Source organism: Somniosus microcephalus, unplaced genomic scaffold (assembly GCF_052327205.1).
Source record: "Somniosus microcephalus isolate GS21.2 unplaced genomic scaffold, FLI_Smic_1.0 unresolved_chr7, whole genome shotgun sequence".
In the NCBI taxonomy this organism is placed as follows: Eukaryota; Metazoa; Chordata; class Chondrichthyes; order Squaliformes; family Somniosidae; genus Somniosus; species Somniosus microcephalus.
In genome coordinates, this window is record NW_028225185.1 from 4,296,201 (window position 1) to 4,316,895 (window position 20,695).

At 54.1% G+C, this 20,695-nt stretch overlaps 1 protein-coding gene across 2 annotated transcripts in view; it reads right to left on the reverse strand.

The window, feature by feature from the left end:
• Window positions 1-1,934: 1,934 nt before the first annotated feature.
• The window catches only part of LOC147086409 (atrial natriuretic peptide receptor 1-like), a 97,223-nt gene continuing 78,462 nt past the window's right edge, over window positions 1,935-20,695 (reverse strand). Inside the window, exons 20-22 of one of the 2 annotated variants that reach the window (XM_085978485.1) lie at window positions 10,071-10,169; window positions 7,174-7,265; window positions 1,939-2,544 (exon numbers count right to left, since the gene is read on the reverse strand). In XM_085978485.1, the coding sequence (XP_085834611.1) occupies window positions 2,482-2,544; window positions 7,174-7,265; window positions 10,071-10,169 (254 nt within the window). In that variant the 3' untranslated portion in view covers window positions 1,939-2,481. Of the gene's footprint in view, window positions 2,545-7,173; window positions 7,266-10,070; window positions 10,170-20,695 lie in introns of both variants that reach the window. The other variant, XM_085978487.1, reaches the window with a different exon arrangement.

Consider the following 20,695-nt stretch of genomic DNA (forward strand, 5'->3'; position numbering starts at 1 on the left):
TCAGCCTCCTCTGTTCCAAAGAAAACAACCCCAGCCGATCCAATCTTTCCTCATCGCTGAAATTCTCCAGCCCAGACAACATCCTCATAAATCTCCTCTGCACCCCCTCTAGTGCGATCACATCTTTCCTGTAATGTGGTGACCAGAACTGCACACAGTACTCTAGCTGCGGCCTAACTGGTGTTTTATACAGTTCAAGCATAACCTCCCTGCTCTTCTATTCTATGCTTCGTCTAATAAAGGCAAGTATCCCGTATGCCTTCTCAACCACCTTATCTACCTGTCCTGCTACCTTCAGGGATCTGTGGACATGCACTCCAAGGTCCCTCTGATCCTCTACACTTCTCAGTGTCCTACCATTTACAGTGTATTCCCTTTCCTTGTTAGCCCTCCCCAAATACATTACCTCACACTTCTCCGGATTGATTCCATTTGCCACTGTTCTGCCCACCTCACCAGTCCATTGATATACTTATATTGTTAGAAATCTCATCATTCATCAACGAACTACTCATGAAATAACACTGGACGGCCAGCTGGTGGCGCCGTCCAAGGAGTATAAATACTCAGGCGTGGGCCCAGCTTGCCCAGGGACATTTTGTAAGACAAGGAACTAGTGAGGTACAACTAGACCTCCATGTTCTGAAACAAGTTGATTAAAGCCTTGCTTTATACTCACACCAAGTGTGTAGTGAGTTTTATTACGTCACTTATTGTATGTCTTTTTCTTCAGATTCAATTGTCCCCTTATTCCTTTATTCATGCATGGTGCCCCATAATTAACTTGTTTTTAGTGGAACACGTTTCTCTTGAACTCCATTGATTACCCGTTTAAAGATTTCCCACTGATTTTCCGTCTCTTTTGTTTTTCCAGGTTCTCTCCCAGTTTACCTTCTTTCGTTCCACACTCATCATTTGCTCGTTTCCAATCGATCACCTCAGTCTTTGGCCTACTTGTGTCAGTCTCGACCCTAATCCTCAACCTTGTGATCATAAAAAAGAAGGAAAGAGAGAAAGAAAGATAAAGAAAGAGAGAACGAAGGAAAGAAAGAAAGAATGAGAGAGAAAGAGCGAGAAAGACAGAGAAAAAGGAGAGAGAGAGAGAGAGAGAAAGAGGAAAAAAAAGAGAGGAGGAGAGAAAGAAAGAAAAAGACTCGCGTTTCTCCAGCACCTTTCACCACCTCAGGACGTCAAAAGCGCTTTACAGCCAATGAGGTACTTTTTTTGAAGTGTGGTCACTGTTGTAATGTAGGAAACACGGCAGCCAAATTGCGCACAGCAAGCTCCCACAAACAGCATTCAGGTCATCTGTTTTAACCAAATAGCATTCATCTCTCTCTAACCATTAGTCAAACAGACGAGCAGCCAGAGAGACCGAGAATGGTGAAAAGAAATTACAGTGGAGAGGGGGAGAGGGAGAGAGTGTCAGACAGAGGGAGAGTGTCAAACAGAGAGAGGGGGAAAGAGAGAGGGAGAGAGCGAGAGGGCGAGAGAGAGGCGAGGGGAGAGAGAGGCGGAGAGAGAGAGAGTGTGGCGGACAGTGAGAGAGAGGGAGAGCGAGGGAGAAAGAGAGGGAGAGACAGAGAGAGAGAGACAGAGAGAGAGAGAGACAGAGAGAAAGAGAGAGAGAGAGAGAGAGACAGAGAGACAGAGAGAGAGACAGAGAGAGAGAGACAGAGAGACAGAGAGAGAGAAAGAGAGACAGAGAGAGAGAGAGACAGAGAGAGAGAGAGACAGAGAGAGAGAAAGAGAGAGAGACAGAGAGAGACAGAGAGAGAGAGAAAGAGAGAGAGACAGAGAGAGAGAGACAATGAGAGAGAAAGAGAGACAGCGAGAGAGAGAGACAGACAGACAGAGACAGAAAGAGAGAGAGACAGAGAGAGACAGAGAGAGAGAGAGAGAGAGAGAGAGAGAGAGAGAGAGAGAGACCAGTGGGTGAGCGATAGTGACACAGACAGGGCCACAGAGAGGGGTACATGAGACTGGGGAGCAGAGAGCGAGAGAGTGGCGGATAGAGAGAGATTGGGAGAGAGATAAGGAGAGAGTGTCGGGCAGGTAGAGAGAGAGAGAGAGAGGCCGGTGGACAGACTTAATTGACAGATTTACATTTCTGGTTTTAATCAAGTAAACAGGAGCCAGTTGTAAAGTCACGAGTCTCTGAGCAACACACAAACACACAGTCACAATGGGTGAGCGATGATGACGGATCCAATTGAGAGCGAGATTCTCCGCTCCTCCTGCTCCCGGGCAGCACCAGCGGAGCCGGGAACACCGCGCTCCTGCGCAGTCGCTCTGCCGGACCGGAAATCAGACAAAGTCCCGGAAGAGGAAGCCCCTCCGTCCCAGGAATGGCGAGATCCTCTTCACGAGCATGCAGGAAGCGGATGGAGGGTTTGTGTGAGTGTGTAGGGGGGGTGGGGGGGGGGGTGGTGAGCGGGCGGACGAGGGGGGCGGGCGGAGGGGAGAGGTCGCTCTGGGCTCTCAGCCGTGGCTGCTGACCGACCGCTCCCCCAGCAGCCAGTACGTCCTCATCTTCCCTTTCCCCTGAAAAAACAAAGCGGACACGGTGTCAGACACACAGCTCCCCCGCTACCCTGCCACCTTGGGAAGAAAAATTAAAAAGCAAATTATTATTTAAATGGGGAGAGATTACAAAATGCTGTGGTACAGAGTGATCTCGGGGTCCTTGTGCAGGTACGGCAAGTAATCAAAACGGCAAATGGAATGTTGGCCTTTATTGCAAGGGGGATGGAGTATAAAAGTAGGGAAGTCCTGCTACAATTGTACAGGGTGTTGGTGAGACCACACCTGGAGTACTGCGTACAGTTTTGGTCTCCTTATTTAAGGAGGGATATACTTACAGGAAACTCTCGATTTACCGGAAATCTCTGTAAACCGGCAAAACTCAGGAGTAGGTTCAGGTAAGTTTTACTTCCTATTAGTGGCCGTTCCTGGATCTGTGGCCATGTAACCGGGGTCCCTGCACCTGTTGCTAAGCAACAGGGACGCCTGGATCCTGCGGCCGGGGTTCCTGCACCTGTTGCTAAGCAACAGGGAAGCCTGGATCTGTTGCTGTGTACGGGGCTCTCGTACCTTTTACTGTACCTCTCTGTAATCCGGACTTTTTGATAAACCGGCACCACGCCGGTCCCGTCGGCGCTGGATAAAAAAGAGTTTCCTGTACATTGGAGGCAGTTCAGAGAAGGTTCACACGGTTGATTCCTGAGATGAAGGGGGTTGACTTATGAAGAAAGGTTGAGCAGTTTGGGCCGATACTCATTGGAGTTTAGAAGAATGAGAGGTGATCTTACTGAAACATATAAGATACTGAGGGGGTTGGACAAGGTAGATGCAGAGAGGATGTTTCCCCTCGTGGGGAAATCTAGAACTCGGGGGCACAGTTTCAGAGTAAAGGGTCGCCCTTTTAAAACTGAGATGAGGAGGAATTTCTTCTCTCAGAGGGTTGTAAATCTGTGGAATTCTCTACCCCGGAGAGCTGTGGAGGCTGGGTCATTGAATATATTTAAGGTGGAGATAGACAGATTTTTGAACGATAAGGGAGTCGAGGGTTATGGGGAGCGGGCAGGGAAGTGGAGTTGAGGCCAAGATCAGATCAGCCATGATCTCATTGAATGGCGAAGCAGGCTCGAGGGGCCAAATGGCCTAAGCCTCTCGTGCAGCAGCCCGAACTCGCAAGACGAAGGTTCCACCGTTCGATTCCCAGTCTACATCCTCTTTATTTTTTAGTATTTACGCCTTGGAGAACAGAGTGACGTAGTGGGAGGATTTGCCGATTAACAGTCTTGCAGGGAGGTGAAGTTATTGTTTTCGTATCGTCACGCTCTCGAGTGTAGGGGGAGCTTTACTCTGTATCTAACCCGTGTTGTACCTGCCCTGGGAGTGTTTGTTGGGACAGTGTAGAGGGAGCTTTACTCTGTATCTAACCCCGTGCTGTACCTGCCCTGGGAGTGTTTGATGGGACAGTGTAGAGGGAGCTTTACTCTGTATCTAACCCGTGTTGTACCTGCCCTGGGAGTGTTTGATGGGACAGTGTAGAGGGAGCTTTACTCTGTATCTAACCCGTGCTGTACCTGTCCTGGGAGTGTTTGATGGGACAGTGTAGAGGGAGCTTTACTCTGTATCTAACCCCGTGCTGTACCTGCCCTGGGAGTGTTTGATGGGACAGTGTAGAGGGAGCTTTACTCTGTATCTAACCCGTGCTGTACCTGCCCTGGGAGTGTTTGATGGGACAGTGTAGAGGGAGCTTTACTCTGTATCTAACCCGTGCTGTACCTGCCCTGGGAGTGTTTGATGGGACAGTGTAGAGGGAGCTTTACTCTGTATCTAACCTGTGCTGTACCTGCCCTGGGAGTGTTTGATGGGACAGTGCAGAGGGAGCTTTACTCTGTATCTAACCCGTGCTGTACCTGCCCTGGGAGTGTTTGATGGGACAGTGTAGAGGGAGCTTTACTCTGTATCTAACCCGTGCTGTACCTGCCCTGGGAGTGTTTGATGGGACAGTGTAGAGGGAGCTTTACTCTGTATCTAACCCGTGCTGTACCTGCCCTGGGAGTGTTTGATGGGACAGTGTAGAGGGAGCTTTACTCTGTATCTAACCCCGTGCTGTACCTGCCCTGGGAGTGTTTGATGGGACAGTGTAGAGGGAGCTTTACTCTGTATCTAACCCGTGCTGTACCTGCCCTGGGAGTGTTTGATGGGACAGTGTAGAGGGAGCTTTACTCTGTATCTAACCCGTGCTGTACCTGCCCTGGGAGTGTTTGATGGGACAGTGTAGAGGGAGCTTTACTCTGTATGTAACCCGTGCTGTACCTGCCCTGGGAGTGTTTGATGGGACAGTGTAGAGGGAGCTTTACTCTGTATCTAACCCGTGCTGTACCTGCCCTGGGAGTGTTTGATGGGACAGTGTAGAGGGAGCTTTACTCTGTATCTAACCCGTGCTGTACCTGCCCTGGGGGTGTTTGATGGGACAGTGTAGAGGGAGCTTTACTGTGTATCTAACCTGTGCTGTACCTGCCCTGGGAGTGTTTGATGGGACAGTGTAGAGGGAGCTTTACTCTGTATCTAACCCGCGCTATACCTGCCCTGGGAGTGTTTGATGGGACAGTGTAGAGGGAGCTTTACTCTGTATCTAACCCCGTGCTGTACCTGCCCTGGGAGTGTTTGATGGGACAGTGTAGAGGGAGCTTTACTCTGTATCTAACCCGTGCTGTACCTGCCCTGGGAGTGTTTGATGGGACAGTGTAGAGGGAGCTTTACTCTGTATCTAACCCGTGCTGTACCTGCCCTGGGAGTGTTTGATGGGACAGTGTAGAGGGAGCTTTACTCTGTATCTAACCCTGTGCTGTACCTGGCCTGGGAGTGTTTGACGGGACAGTGTAGAGGGAGCTTTACTCTGTATCTAACCCGTGCTGTGCCTGCCCTGGGAGTGTTTGATGGGACAGTGTAGAGGGAGCTTTACTCTGTATCTAACCCCTGCTGTACCTGCCCTGGGAGTGTTTGATGGGACAGTGTAGAGGGAGCTTTACTCTGTATCTAACCAGCGCTGTACCTGCCCTGGGAGTGTTTGATGAGACAGTGTAGAGGGAGCTTTACTCTGTATCTAACCCGTGCTGTACCTGCCCTGGGAGTGTTTGATGGGATAGTGTAGAGGGAGCTTTACTCTGTATGTAACCCGTGCTGTGCCTGCCCTGGGAGTGTTTGATGGGACAGTGTAGAGGGAGCTTTACTGTGTATCTAACCTGTGCTGTACCTGCCCTGGGAGTGTTTGATGGGACAGTGTAGAGGGAGCTTTACTCTGTATCTAACCCGCGCTATACCTGCCCTGGGAGTGTTTGATGGGGACAGTGTAGAGGGAGCTTTACTCTGTATCTAACCCGTGCTGTACCTGCCCTGGGAGTGTTTGATGGGACAGTGTAGAGGGAGCTTTACTCTGTATCTAACCCCGTGCTGTACCTGCCCTGGGAGTGTTTGATGGGACAGTGTAGAGGGAGCTTTACTCTGTATCTAACCCGTGCTGTTCCTGCCCTGGGAGTGTTTGATGGGACAGTGTAGAGGGAGCTTTACTCTGTATCTAACCCGTGCTGTACCTGCCCTGGGAGTGATTGATGGGGACAGTGTAGAGGGAGCTTTACTCTGTATCTAACCCATGCTGTACCTGCCCTGGGAGTGTTTGATGGGACAGTGTAGAGGGAGCTTTACTCTGTATCTAACCCGTGCTGTACCTGCCCTGGGAGTGTTTGATGGGACAGTGTAGAGGGAGCTTTACTCTGTATCTAACCCGTGCTGTACCTGCCCTGGGAGTGTTTGATGGGACAGTGTAGAGGGAGCTTTACTCTGTATCTAACCCTGTGCTGTACCTGGCCTGGGAGTGTTTGACGGGACAGTGTAGAGGGAGCTTTACTCTGTATCTAACCCGTGCTGTGCCTGCCCTGGGAGTGTTTGATGGGACAGTGTAGAGGGAGCTTTACTCTGTATCTAACCCCTGCTGTACCTGCCCTGGGAGTGTTTGATGGGACAGTGTAGAGGGAGCTTTACTCTGTATCTAACCCGTGCTGTACCTGCCCCGGTCGTGTTTGATGGGACAGTGTAGAGGGAGCTTTACTCTGTATCTAACCCCGTGCTGTACCTGCCCTGGGAGTGTTTGATGGGACAGTGTAGAGGGTGCTTTACTCTGTATCTAACCCGTGCTGTACCTGCCCTGGGAGTGTTTGATGGGGACAGTATAGAGGGAGCTTTACTCTGTATCTAACCCGTATTGTACCTGCCCTGGGAGTGTTTGATGGGGACAGCGTAGAGGGAGCTTTACTCTGTATCTATCCTGTGCTGTACCTGCCCTGGGAGTGTTTGATGGGGACAGTGTACAGGGAGCTTTACTCTGTATCTAACCCCGTGCTGTACCTGCCCTGGGAGTGTTTGATGGGGACAGTGTAGAGGGAGCTTTACTCTGTATCTAACCCGTGCTGTCCCTGGTTTGGGAGAGTGGGGTTTATTGGATGTGGACTCTGGGTGTAATGAGTGGGAGGGTCTCCCAGCACCAGATGAGCGCTGACAATAATAAATAACAATAAAATCAAAAGGTGTAACAGTGAGTGTCGGATTCCTGGGCCCCAGTGAACAACCTTTGACCCTTGGAGAGTTCTCGCCGTGGATTACCTTCATTTCAATATCTCCTCGCAAATCGAGCTCGAAGCAGCTGAACTCCTCCAGCACCATCTTCGTGGCTGCAGACAAGTGGATCTTCAAGGCTGGAGAGGAGGAAAAGAGACAGTGTTAGAGGAGCTGCCCTGTTCTGGCACTGCCCCGCTCTGGCATTAACCCCCCTCTGGCACTAACTCCTCTGGCACTAACTCCTCTGGCACTGCCTCCCTCTGGCACTAACTCCTCTGGCACTGCCTCCCTCTGGCACTGCCTCCCTCTGGCACTAACTCCCCTCTGGCACTAACTCCTCTGGCACTGCCTCCCTCTGGCACTAACTCCTCTGGCACTAACCTCTCTGGCACTAACCCCTCTGGCACTAACCCCTCCGGCACTGCCTCCCTCTGGCACTGCCTCCCTCTGGCACTAACTCCCCTCTGGCACTAACTCCTCTGGCACTGCCTCCCTCTGGCACTAACTCCTTTGGCACTGCCTCCCTCTGGCACTAACTCCTCTGGCTCTAATCCCTCTGGCACTAACTCCTCTGGCACTAACCCCTCTGGCACCAACTCCTCTGGCACTAACCCCTCTGGCACTAACCCCTCTGGCACTAACTCCTCTGGCACTAACCCCTCTGGCACCAACCCCTCTGGCACCAACCTCTCTGGTACAAACTCCCCTCTGGCTCTTTCTCCCACTGGCTCTGCCCCCCCTCTAGAGGTGCCCCCTTCAGACTATTCCCCCGCCCCACCCCCCGTGACTCCAAGCCGTACTTGGCTTCCGTCCCGTGCCCAGATCTCACTTCCCGTGCCTCTCAGCACTGGGAGGTTGGGCTCCTGTCCCAATGCCCGCGTGTCCTGAGCTCGAGACGTTGGCCCTTCGCCCGCATCTCAGCCGTGGCTCAGTGGGTATCACTCACTTTCCCCTCTGAGTCAGAAGGTCATGGGTTCAAGTCCCGGCCCCAGAGACTAGAGCATCAAATCCAGGTCGTTACTCCCAGTGCAATACTGAGGGAGCGCCGCACTGTCGGAGGGGCGGTACTGAGGGAGCGCCGCACTGTCGGAGGGGCAGTAATGAGGAAGCGCCGCACTGTCGGAGGGGCAGTACTGCGGGAGCGCCGCACTGTCGGAGGGGCAGTACTGAGGGAGCGCCGCACTATCGGAGGGGCAGTACTGAGGGAGCGCCGCACTGTCGGAGGGGCAGTGCTGCGGGAGCACCGCACTGTCGGAGGGGCAGTACTGAGGGAGCGCCGCACTGTCGGAGGGGCAGTACTGAGGGAGCACCGCACTGTCGGAGGGGCAGTACTGAGGGAGCGCCGCACTGTCGGAGGGGCAGTACTGAGGGAGCGCCGCATTGTCGGAGGGGCTGTACTGAGGGAGCGCCGCACTGTCAGAGGGGCAGTACTGAGGGAGCGCCGCACCGTCGGAGGGGCGGTACTGAGGGAGCGCCGCACTATCGGAGGGTCAGTACTGAGGGAGCGCCGCATTGTCGGAGGGGCTGTACTGAGGGAGCGCCGCACTGTCGGAGGGGCGGTACTGAGGGAGCGCCGCACTGTCGGGGGGCGGTACTGAGGGAGCGCCGCATTGTCGGAGGGGCTGTACTGAGGGAGCGCCGCACTGTCGGAGGGGCGGTACTGAGGGAGCGCCGCACTGTCGGAGGGTCAGTACTGAGGGAGCGCCACACTGTCGGAGGGGCAGTACTGAGGGAGCGCCGCACTGTCGGAGGGGCGGTACTGAGGGAGCGCCGCACTGTCGGAGGGGCGGTACTGAGGGAGCGCCGCACTGTCGGAGGGGCAGTACTGAGGGAGCGCCGCACTGTCGGAGGGGCAGTACTGAGGGAGCCCCGCACTGTCAGGGGCAGTACTGAGGGAGCGCCGCACTGTCGGAGGGGCAGTACTGAGGGAGCGTCGCACTGTCGGAGGGGCAGTACTGAGGAAGTGCCGCACGGTCGGAGGGGCAGTACTGAGGGAGCGCCGCACGGTCGGAGGGGCAGTACTGAGGGAGCGCCGCACTGTCGGAGGGGCAGTACTGAGGGAGCGCCGCACTGTCGGAGGGGCAGTACTGAGGGAGCGCGGCACTGTCGGAGGGGCGGTACTGAGGGAGCGCCGCACTGTCGGAGGGGCAGTACTGAGGGAGCGCGGCACTGTCGGAGGGGTGGTACTAATGGAGCGCCGCACTGTCGGAGGGGCGGTACTAAGGGAGCGCCGCACTGTTGGAGGGGCGGTACTGAGGGAGTGCCGCACTGTCGGAGGGGCGGTACTGAGGGAGCCCCGCACTGTCAGGGGCAGTACTAAGGGAGCGCCGCACTGTCGGAGGGGCAGTACTGAGGGAGCCCCGCACTGTCAGGGGCAGTACTGAGGGAGCGCCGCACTGTGGGAGGGGCAGTACTGATGGAGCGCCGCACTGTTGGAGGGGCAGTACTGAGGGAGCGCCACACTGTCGGCGTGACAGTACTGAGGGAGTGCCGCACTGTCGGAGGGGCGGTACTGAGGGAGCGCCGCACTGTCGGAGGGGCAGTACTGAGGGAGCGCGGCACTGTCGGAGGGGCGGTACTAAGGGAGCGCCGCACTGTCGGAGGGGCGGTACTAAGGGAGTGCCACACTGTCGGCGTGGCAATACTGAGGGAGTGCCGCACTGTCGGAGGGGCGGTACTGAGGGAGCGCCACACTGTCGGAGGGGCTAAAACAGATGATCTGGTCATTATCACATTGCTGTTTTTGGGAGCTTGCTGTGCGCAAATTGCCTGCCGCGTTTCCCACATTACAACAGTGACCACACTTCAAAAAAAGTACTTCATTGGCTGTGAAACGTTTTGGGACGTTCCTGAGGTGGTGAAAGGTGCTGGAGAAATGCAAGTCTCTCTTTCTCTATAAACAGACGGGACGGGAGAGGCGGGGATTGAGCGCTCGATCGTACCTTCACCGGTGGACTCCATGCGGGAGGCTGTGTTCACCGTGTCGCCGAACAGGCAGTAACGAGGCATCTTTAAACCCACCACTCCAGCGCATACCGGCCCTGGGAACAGAAAGGAGGAGGAGGGGGGGGTTACTGGCGAGTGGCGGGGGGGACTGGCCGTCCCCTTTATTATGTCCGTGTATAATTGAGACACGGACTGCAGGAGTTGATTATAACAAGTCTTTACTGAATGGAGACAACCTGGATACTGAAACTACAGAAGCCTGCTAGGGCCTTTTATACAGGGGTGGTCACTGCCGGTACTGCAGTCTGTGACCAGTTATTCCCTTAAAGGTACATACACAACAATTCCTCCCCTTTTAGATAAACAGTACATAACATTCATTTAACAACTAAATAATAACTAATTACAATTACGGTTGCTAGATACATTGGTTGAAGTTAAGCAATTATAAGTTCAGTCTTTGAGGAGGCTTCCTGATTCTGTCTGGATAACGCCTCTTTGGGATATCAGGTTCTTCTGGCAAGGTTGAGTCGGGATCAATGTCGTTGTTTGGTTCGTCTGCTTCCAATATCACCGATTCTGCGGTAGATGCAATTGGTACTTCGGTTTCATCGCCAGGTGTATCAGATCGTGGTGTGGAGTTGATGTTTTCCAGTGACTCTAGAATCTGGTCAGCATGGCGTCTTACAATGCTCTCTCCAACGTCCACGGTATACATTAGAGGTCCTTGCCGTGTACAGATCGTTCCTGGCTGCCATTTCTCTGTGCGGTAGTCCCGGGCCAAAACTGGTTGACCTATCTTAAAACTCCTGGTCGGCCTTTCATTCATATTCTGAAACTGCCTGTTCTCCACATCTCTTCTGACGTTTGGCTTAACCAAATCCAAGCGGCATCGTAGTCTTCGATTGAAGAACATCATGGCTGGAGTTTGGTTGGTAACCGCATGTGTCGCATTCCGGTAGGCAAACAAGAAGTTATCCACCTTGTGTTGTAGGGGTATATTGTAGGAGTCTACGTATTCCTAGCAAAAAATACTGAACTCGGAGAGGTTCAACAGAAAAGGTTTAATTGTTGAGGCTACATGTTGAACACAAAAATGGCGTCAGAGACTACACCAAGTCTGACTGCTTTTTCTCAGTCCACAGCTTCGACTGCTCCTCCCCCGCTCTGGGCTTAACTATGTTGCAGATCGAGTTTCTTAAAGGTGTGATCCTTCTTAAAGGCATGACGCCTGATTTATAGTCTACGGACCGAAAAGCGGATTGTGTCCTTTCTGTGATCGGTACGCCACACAGCTCCCCCCAGAATCCGCTAGTAGGGAGTGTACGAACCAGCGTGGCGGCTTGATGGCACAGCCGGAACGGCTCTTGGCGGTTGGTGTCGGGAGCGGGGCGGTCGGACGCGTCGGGCTCTTAGGCGGTCTGCCCCGCGGTGGGGGTTGGCCCACTTGAACGGGTTCGTCGGGCTCTAGGTGCGCCAGCTTGAGCCAGTCGACCGACACCTTGTCAGTTCTGCCGCCCACTTCGAGGAGGAAGAACTTGTTCCCCGTCTGGAGTACCTTGTAGGGTCCGTCGTATGGGGGCCGTAGAGGTCCTCGGTGGGCGTCATGGTGCACGAAAACAAATTTGGCCACGTGCAGGCTAGGTGGTACGCGGGTTGCTGGTTCGCCGTGCCGGCCGGTGGGTACCGGAGCGAACTGTTGTGCTCGGTTGGCGAAAGCGCGGCGTTGCTGGTCAGCCGACCAGGGGGTCGTGGCGGTGGGCAGGAACTTTCCGGGTACGCGTAGCGGCTGGCCGTACACGAGTTCCGCTGCCGAGGCTTGCAGGTCTTCCTTGACTGCGGAGCGTAGGCCAAGTAGCACCCACGGGAGGCGGTCGATCCAAGCCTTGTCCTCGAGGCTGGCGCGGAGGGACGCCTTCATGGACCTGTGGAATCGCTCGCACAGTCTGTTGGCTTGGGGGTGGTAAGCCGTGGTGTGGTGAACGGCCACCCCGAGGTTTCGGGCGATGGCGGCCCACAGATCAGAGGTGAACTGCGGGCCTCTATCCGACGTCATGTCGAAGGGGACGCCGAACCGAGCGACCCAGGTACCGATGAACGCCCTCGCGATGTCGGCGGTGGTGGTGGGCGTCAGTGGAATGGCCTCGGGCCAGCGGGTGGTACGGTCCACGATTGTCAGCAGGTGCGTGTGACCTTGTGATGGCGGCAGGGGGCCGACGAGGTCGATGTGGACATGGTCAAACCTTCTTTCTGGCACGGTGAACTCCTCGAGTGGGGCTTTGACGTGCTGGTGGATTTTGGCACGCTGGCAAGCTATGCAGGATCTGGACCAGACGCGCACATCTTTGCGCAGGCCGCGCCAGACAAATCGGTTGGCCACCAGTCTAATGGACTCGCGGGTGCCGGGGTGTGAGAGGCCGTGGACGATGTCGAACACCCGTTTTCACCAGGACGCCGGGGCGGGGTTGCGCCAAGGAGGCGTCGCATTTGACTGTGATGGCGGACGGGCCGCAGGCGACATCGGTCAGTCGCAGCCCTGGGAGGGTTGTGGGCGCGGAGAGCAGATCGGGGTCGGTGCGTTGCTCCGCTGCCAGTTGAGCATAGTCCACTGCCAGGTGGGCGCTGTGGACGGCGGGGCGGGATAGGCAGTCGGCCACCACGTTGTCTCAACTGGAGACGTGCCGGATGTCCGTGGTGAATTTGGACACCGCGGCGAGCTGGCGTTGTTGCCTGGCTGACCACGGGTCCGCAGATTTCACCATCGCGAATGTCAGGGGTTTGTGGTCGACAAACGCGGTGAAGGGGCGACCCTCCAGAAGAAATCTAAAATGGCGGACTGCCAGGTACAGTGCGAGGAGCTCGCGGTCAAAGGCGCTGTATTTGGCCTCCGGGGGGCGCAGTTGGCGGCTGAAAAAGGCCAGCGGTTGCCAGGCCCCATCGACCCACTGTTCGTACACGGCGCCGACCGCGTGGTCGGAGGCGTCCGTGGTGAGGGCCACCCTGGCGTTGGGCTGTGGGTGAGCGAGCATGGTGGTGTTGGCGAGCGCCTTTTTGGTCAAGTCGAAAGCGGTCAACATGTCCGCCGACCACTCGATCGCCATTCTGTCTTTCTTACCCCGGAGGGCTTTGTATAGGGGCCGCATGAGGGAGGCCGCTCCGGGAATGAAGCGGTTGTAAAAGTTGATCATCCCCAAGAACTCCTGGAGGCCTTTGATGGTGGTAGGCCGGGGGAACTGCTGGACGGCTTGCACCTTGGCGGGCAGGGGAATGGCTCCGTCCTGCGTGATGTGGTGGCTGAGGAATTCGATCCTGCTGAGGCCGAATTGGCACTTGGCTGGGCTGATGATGAGCCCGTGCTCACTGAGCCGCTGGAACAGGGTGCGGAGGTGCTCGATGTGTTCCTGCTTGGAGGAACGAGCTACCAGGATGTCATCCAGGTAGACAAAGAGGAACTTCAGGTCCCGGAGGACCGAGTCCATGAGCCGCTGGAAGGCCTGGGCCGCGTTTTTGAGGCCGAAGGGCATTCGGTGGAACTCGAATAGCCCAAAAGGGGTGATTATGGCCGTCTTGGGAACGTCTGTGGGGTGGACTGGCACCTGATGGTAACCGCGCACCAGGTCGACTTTGGAGAAGACTGAGCGGCCGACCAGTCTAGCCGAGAAGTCTTGAATGTGCAGTATGGGGTACCGATCCGGCATGGTGGCGTCGTTTAGGCGCCGGTAGTCCCCGCAGGGGCGCCATCCCCCGTCGGGTTTGGTGACGATGTGGAGTGGGGAGGCCCAGGGGCTGTTGGAGCGGCGGATGATGCCGAGCTGTTCCATTGTGGCGAACTCGGCCCGCGTGATCTCCAGCTTGGCCGGGTCCAGCCTGCGGGCATACACCGGTGGGCCTGTGGTGGGGATGAAGTGTTCTACCCCGTGCTTAGCAACTTTCGCGGAGAAGGTCGGGTTGGTGAGGGCTGGGAATTCAGCCAGGAGTGCTGAGTAGTCGTCCGTTGAGCGGGCGCGGCACTGCCACGCCATTTCGGCGGGTTGGGGGGGGGCATGGCGCCCGGGATAGGTGACATGGTGTTCATGTCCATGAGGCGGCGCCGAGGCATGTCGACCAACAGGCCATGGGCGCACAGGAAATCCGCACCGAAGAGCGGGGAGAGCACCTTGGCGGTGATAAACTCCCAGTGGTAGCGGCGGCCTGCGAGGTCGATGGTGACGGTGCGGGTGCCGTACGTCCGGATGTCGGTGCCGTTGGCGGCAGCCAGCGCAGGGCCGCGGCCGCCTCGCTGGATCTCGAGGGCGGACGCGGAGATGATGCTGCGCTGCGCGCCTGTGTCGCATAGGAAACGGCGTCCGGAGGCGCTGTCCGTAACGTACAGCAGCACGCCTGCTTGCCCCACGGCCATCGTGTAGGCCGGTGTGGGGGCGGTTGGAAATGTGCAGGGATGGCTGCAGTGGTGTGCCCGTGCGCCGAACCGGGTATGGAAGTAGCAGTAGCCCTGGGTCGGAGGGCTTGGGGGACGTGGGGGCCTGGGGGGCCTCGTGGCCGAGCTGTGTGGCCGCGCGATAGAGGGTGGAGCGCGCGCTGACGCTGCGGAGGCCAGGTCGGGGGTGACGGCGTGGTTGGAGCCGGTGGACAGGAGCTTATCGGCTTCGTCGGCCAGGACCTCGAGGTCCGTGAGGCTGGACGCCACGATCGCCGGGCGGATGCTGGGAGGTAGTTGGCGGATAAAGAGCGTGCGGAAGAGGGAGCCGGGCGGTTTCTCGTCGGTCAGAGCAAGCATGTGTGAGAGCAAGTCTGACGGCGTGGAGTCACCGAGGCCCGGGAAGTCGAGGAGGTGGCAGTTGCGCAAAAATTGGGAGGCTGTGAATTTTTTAAGGAGCGCAGCCTTGAGCTGTGCATACTTACCTTCCTCCGGAGGGTCTTGTAGTGTTGTCCAGACTTTCGTGATTGTGGAGCTGCCCAGGGAGGCGAGGAGGTAGTCGTACATCGTTGCGTCGGCGGTGATGCCGCGGAGTCGGAATTGCGATTCGGCTTGAAGGAACCAGGCGGTGGCTAGGTTCTCCCAGAACTCCGGCAGCTTCACAGAAACTGCGTTTGTGTCAGCCATGGTTACGCTTAGGAGTCGTCCTGAGCGTCGGGGTCACCAATGTAGGAGTCTACGTACTCCTAGCAAAAAATACTGAACTCGGAGAGGTTCAACAGAAAAGGTTTAATTGTTGAGGCTACATGTTGAACACAAAAATGGCGTCAGAGACTACACCAAGTCTGACTGCTTTTTCTCAGTCCACAGCTTCGACTGCTCCTCCCCCGCTCTAGGCTTAACTATGTTGCAGATTGAGTTTCTTAAAGGTGTGATCCTTCTTAAAGGCATGACGCCTGATTTATAGTCTACGGACCGAAAAGCGGATTGTGTCCTTTCTGTGATCGGTACGCCACAATATCTTCATTACACATTGCCTTGATAGCCTTCTTGAATGTTTGAACAAACCTCTCGGCCAATCCATTAGTGGCTGGATGATATGGGGCGGATGTGTAATGCTTAACACCATTGTTCTTTAAGAACCTCCGGAACTCTTCAGACACAAACTGTGGTCCATTGTCAGAGCAAATCTGTTCAAGCAGCCCATTCCTGGCGAATATGGTTTGTAAGACTGTGATTGTTTTTTCTGTGGTGGTTGAGGACATTTTTATTACCTCTGGCCACTTTGAATGTGCATCCACCGCAATTAAAAACATCGAGTCCATAAAGGGACCAGTAGAATCAATGTGCACCCTTTTCCATGTAGATGAGGGCCACTCCCATGGATGGAGAGGGGCTTGTGGTGGGGCGTTTTGGACCTTCTGGCATCCTGTACAGCTCTTGGTCATCTCTTCGATTTCTCTATCGATTCCCAGCCACCACACAAACGCTCTGGCTAAGTTTTTCATTTTTACCCCTCCCAGATGACCGTCATGAAGCTCATTGAGCACTCTATCCTTCAATTTGGGTGTAATTACTACTCTGGATCCACACATCAAGGTTCCTCTGCACACTGACAGCTGTTCTCTTCTCGGCGAGAATGCTGGCAGCAGTGGTTCGCCATGTGCTGGCCATCCCTTCACCGTTAAATCATAGACCCAGGAGAGTGTCGGGTCATTTCGTGTTTCCTTTTCTATGTTTGCATTCGTCACAGGGAGACATTCGACTATAGTCAAGTGGAATAACTTCACTGGATCCACTGCCAGTTCTTCTTCCACCGTCGGCAACGGTAGGCGCGACAATCCATCAGCATTCCCATGCTGTTTAGTTCCTTTGTACTCGATGTCATATTGGTGTGCCCCTAGGAAAAGGGACCACCTCTGTAGCCGTTGTGCCGTCATTATCGGTACGCCCTTCTGAGGGTGCAAATGGAGATGAGAGGTTGATGATCAGTTAGTAGAGTAAATTTCTGACCGTGCAGGTAGTGATTGAACTTCTTCACCCCCCACACCAGGCTGAGGGCCTCTCTGTCAATCTGGGCGTAGTTACGCTCGGCTGAAGTTAACGAGCGTGACGCAAAAGCTATCGGCCTCTCTGAACCATCAAGGAATTTATGTGACAGTACCGCCCCAACACCGTAGGGAGACGCATCACACGCCAGTGTTATCGGTAGTGATGGGTTGTAGTGAGCCAATACTTCTCTTGAAGTGATTAGGTCCTTACTCTTCTGAAAGGCCCACTTACATTCATCGCTCCATTTCCATGCTACTCCCGTTCGTAGCAGGGCGTTCAGTGGATGCAGAATTGTGGACAAATTCGGCAAAAACTTATGGTAGTAATTCACCAATCCGAGGAATGACCTCAGTTGCGACACATTTTCAGGTGCTGGAGCCTTAACTACCGCTTCAATTTTGTCAGGGGACTTATGCAACCCCTCTTCATCAATCACGTGGCCACAATACAATATCTGTTTCTTAAAAAACTCGCACTTAGGGCGATTGGCTCGTAGCCCATGTTCACGTAGTCTAGTGAGCACCTGCTCTAGGTTGGCAAGGTGTTCACTGTCATCTTCACCTGTCACTAGGATGTCGTCCAAGTAACACTGAGTCCCCGGAATCCCTTGCAGGACTTGTTCCATCGCTCTTTGCCATATCGCCGGTGTTGATGCTACTCCGAATACCAGTCGATTATACTGGTAAAGACCTCTGTGAGTGTTTATCGTGAGATACTTCCTAGAGGATTCTTCAACCTCCATCTGCAAATATGCTTGTGCTAGGTCAATTTTTGTAAAACGCTTCCCTCCAGATAGTGAGGCGAAGATATCTTCTATCCTTGGAAGAGGATATTGTACTGTGTGAAGGACTGGGTTCACCGTCACCTTGAAGTCCCCACAGATGCGAACCTTCCTTGGCTCCTCAGACTTATTGTTTAACGTTTTCTTCATGACAGGAACGATGGGTGTCGCCCACTCGCTCCAGTCTACCTTAGATAACACGCCTGCATTCTCCAGATTCTCCAGCTCTGCCTCGATGGCTGGGCGAATTGCATATGTTACTGGTCTTGCTTTGAAAAACTTGGGAATTGCATTCTCCTCTATTTTTATCGAGGCGGTTACGCCTTTAAGAGTGCCCAATTCTTGTTGAAATACCTCTTTGGCGTCAGCTAAGATTGTTGACAATCGTCCAGGAGTGACGTCGTCATCCTTTTTACCAGCCACCGTCAGTGCCTGAATGGAGTGCCAGTCTAAACTTATCTTTCTGATCCATTCACGTCCCAATAACGGTGGTCCACCATCTTGCAGAATGTAGAGATACAATTTCCGTATTTTCTTGCCGTTGTATTCGACAGGCACCCTTATTTTTCCTCTGGGGTATACTTTTTGCCCCGTATACGTCCTCAAGACAATGGATGTCTCTCTCAAGGGTATGTGTGAGAATAGCCGCTCGTAGTCTCGTCGATTCATGACGGTTAGAGCTGATCCTGTATCCAATTCCATTTTGACTTGGGACCCTGCTATCATGAGGGTGACCCAAATGGTTCGGTGATCCTCTTTTGCGATTACGTTGTGAAGTTTGAGACAGCTTAGTCTCTTGTTCCCGGATTCACTATCGCTCATCTGGTCTTCGGAATTACTGTCCGTCATCTTTTGTACTTTCCTGTACGGTTCCTTAGTAGCCTTTTTGTTGTCGTTGGTCTTCTTCCCAGACCTGCAAACTCGTGCAATGTGTCCCATCTTTCCGCATTGCCTACATATTTTGTCCTTGGACCAGCAGTCCTTCTGGTCATGGTTTGTTCTGCCGCAGCGATAACATTTTGCAAATCCCCGTGTCATTTCGTGGGTGCCGTATTCCTGTGGCTTTTGTTGTATTTCCGCAGCTCCCCTTGCTGCTCGTACGATACTGCCACGCTGAAAGCCTTATCTAGCGTCAGCTCTTTCTCTGAGAGTAACTTCTTCTGGGTTCCTTCACTCAGGAGTCCACAGACAAATATGTCTCGTAAGGTATCTGCCAGTCCTGCTCTGAACTGGCAGTGCTTTGATAGCTTGCGTAGTTCCGTAAGGTAATCAGCATTGCTCTCATTTTCATGCTGATTTCTCCTGTGGAATTTAAATCTTTCTGCTATCAGCAGCGGTGTAGGATTTAGGTGTTCCTGTAGGATAGCAACAATTTCGTTAACACTCTTCGCCTTCGGTTTGGCTGGAGTAATCAGGTCCCGCAATAGGCCGTACGTTCTTGCGCACATTAAATTTAGCAATACCGATGCCTTTTTCTCATCGGCTATTTTGTTTGCCTCGCAATATACCTCGACTCTTTCCACATACGTGGTCCAGTCTTCTATTGCATTATCGAGGGCAGTGATATCGCCAGTCTTTGGCATCTTGAAAATCTAAGATGGCGCCTCCCGCGCTTTGCCTTCGTCCCCGATGGATCAAAATGGCGCCTCCCGCGCTTTTCCTTCTTCCCCGCCGAGTTAAGATGGCGCCTCCCGCGCTTTCCCGCCGCTGCCAACGCCGCTCTCCGCGGTATTTTAATTTTTTTATCGCGCTTCAATATTTGCTCCGTTAATTGAAGAACCGTTCCCGTCGTGGAGCGGACCCTCTGGGACACTTCCCTCCCTCTTCTTAGGTCCGAACGCTGCCCGGCTGCGAAGCACCGGCCGCGCCATGTGTGCTCCACCCTCTCTCTCTTTGCCTCCCGACTCGCTGCCCGGCCCCGTTGCAGAGCCACCCGATCGAGCTCTAGCCCGCCGCAGCCAAGGAAGGATCAGTGCACTACCTGCCACCAGCCCGATTAGCTGGGAAACCACAGACTGGAGACCAAGCCTGGCTCTCGACAGTCTCTCCTGCACTTTTCAATTCAATGATTTGGAGGGCGGTTGCCCACGGTCGACGCCCGTTTCTCGAGTTTCTTTGGATTATTTTTTTTTCTTTCTTCTGGCTTCGACCTTCAATAACGTCGTCTGAGGTGCTGCCAAGTTGCAGGTAAGTTCGTTTCTTACTCGTTGCCAGTATTATGTCCGTGTATAATTGAGACACGGACTGCAGGAGTTGATTATAACAAGTCGCTACTGAATGGAGACAACCTGGAAACTGAAACTACAGAAGCCTGCTAGGGTCTTTTATACAGGGGTGGTCACTGCCGGTACTGCAGTCTGAGACCAGTTATTCCCTTAAAGGTACATACACAACACCCTTCAGACCTGGCGACACATTAAACACCCCGGCCTGGCACTGAGCCCCACACAGCAGGAGGGGGTAACCCAGGGCAGTGCCGTTAACTGACTGAGCCCGTGCCATGTCCCGGACCCAATAACCGCAACCCGTCAACGGAGCTGGCTGGGCAAGTGAGGCGCAGTCGGACATAGAATCACACAGCACAGGAGGAGGCCATTCGGCCCATCGTGCCCGTGCCGGCTCTTTGAACGAGCTCTCCAATTAGTCCCACTCCCCCTCTGCTCTTTCCCCAAGGCCCTGCACAATTTTCCCTCTTCAAGTATTTATCCAATTCCCTTTTGAAAGTTACTATTGAATCTGCTTCCCTCGCCCTTTCTGGCAGCGCGTTCCAGATCGCAGCAACTCGCCGCGCTGGAACAATTCTCCTCCTCTCCCCCTCTGATTCTTATCTTACTATCCGCCTCCTCTGGTTACCGACCGTCCTGCTACTGGAGACAGTTTCTCCTCTATCTACTCGGTCAAAACTCTCTCTCTGGGCCTCCCCAGGTTTAGGAGCATAGGAACAGGGGGAGGCCATTCGGCCCCTCGAGCCTGTTCCGCCATTCGGTGAGATCACGGCTGATCTGCGACCTAACTCCATCCACCCGCCTTTGGCCCACATCCCTCAATACCGTCGGGTAACAAAATCGATCTCAGATTTAAAATTAATAATTGCCCTTTGCGGAAGAGAGTTCCAAACTTCTACCACCCTTTGTGTGTAGAATTGTTTCCTAACTTCACTCCTGAAAGGTCTGGCTCTAATTTTTAGACTCTGCCCCCTAGTCCTAGACTCCCCAACCAGCGGAAATAGTTTCTCTCTCTCTACCCTATCTGTTCCCCTTAATATCTTGAAAACTTCGATCAAATAAACCCTTAACCGTCTAAATTCCAGGGAATACAACCCTAGTTTGTGTAATCGCACCTCGTAACTTAACCCTTGGAGTCCGGGTATC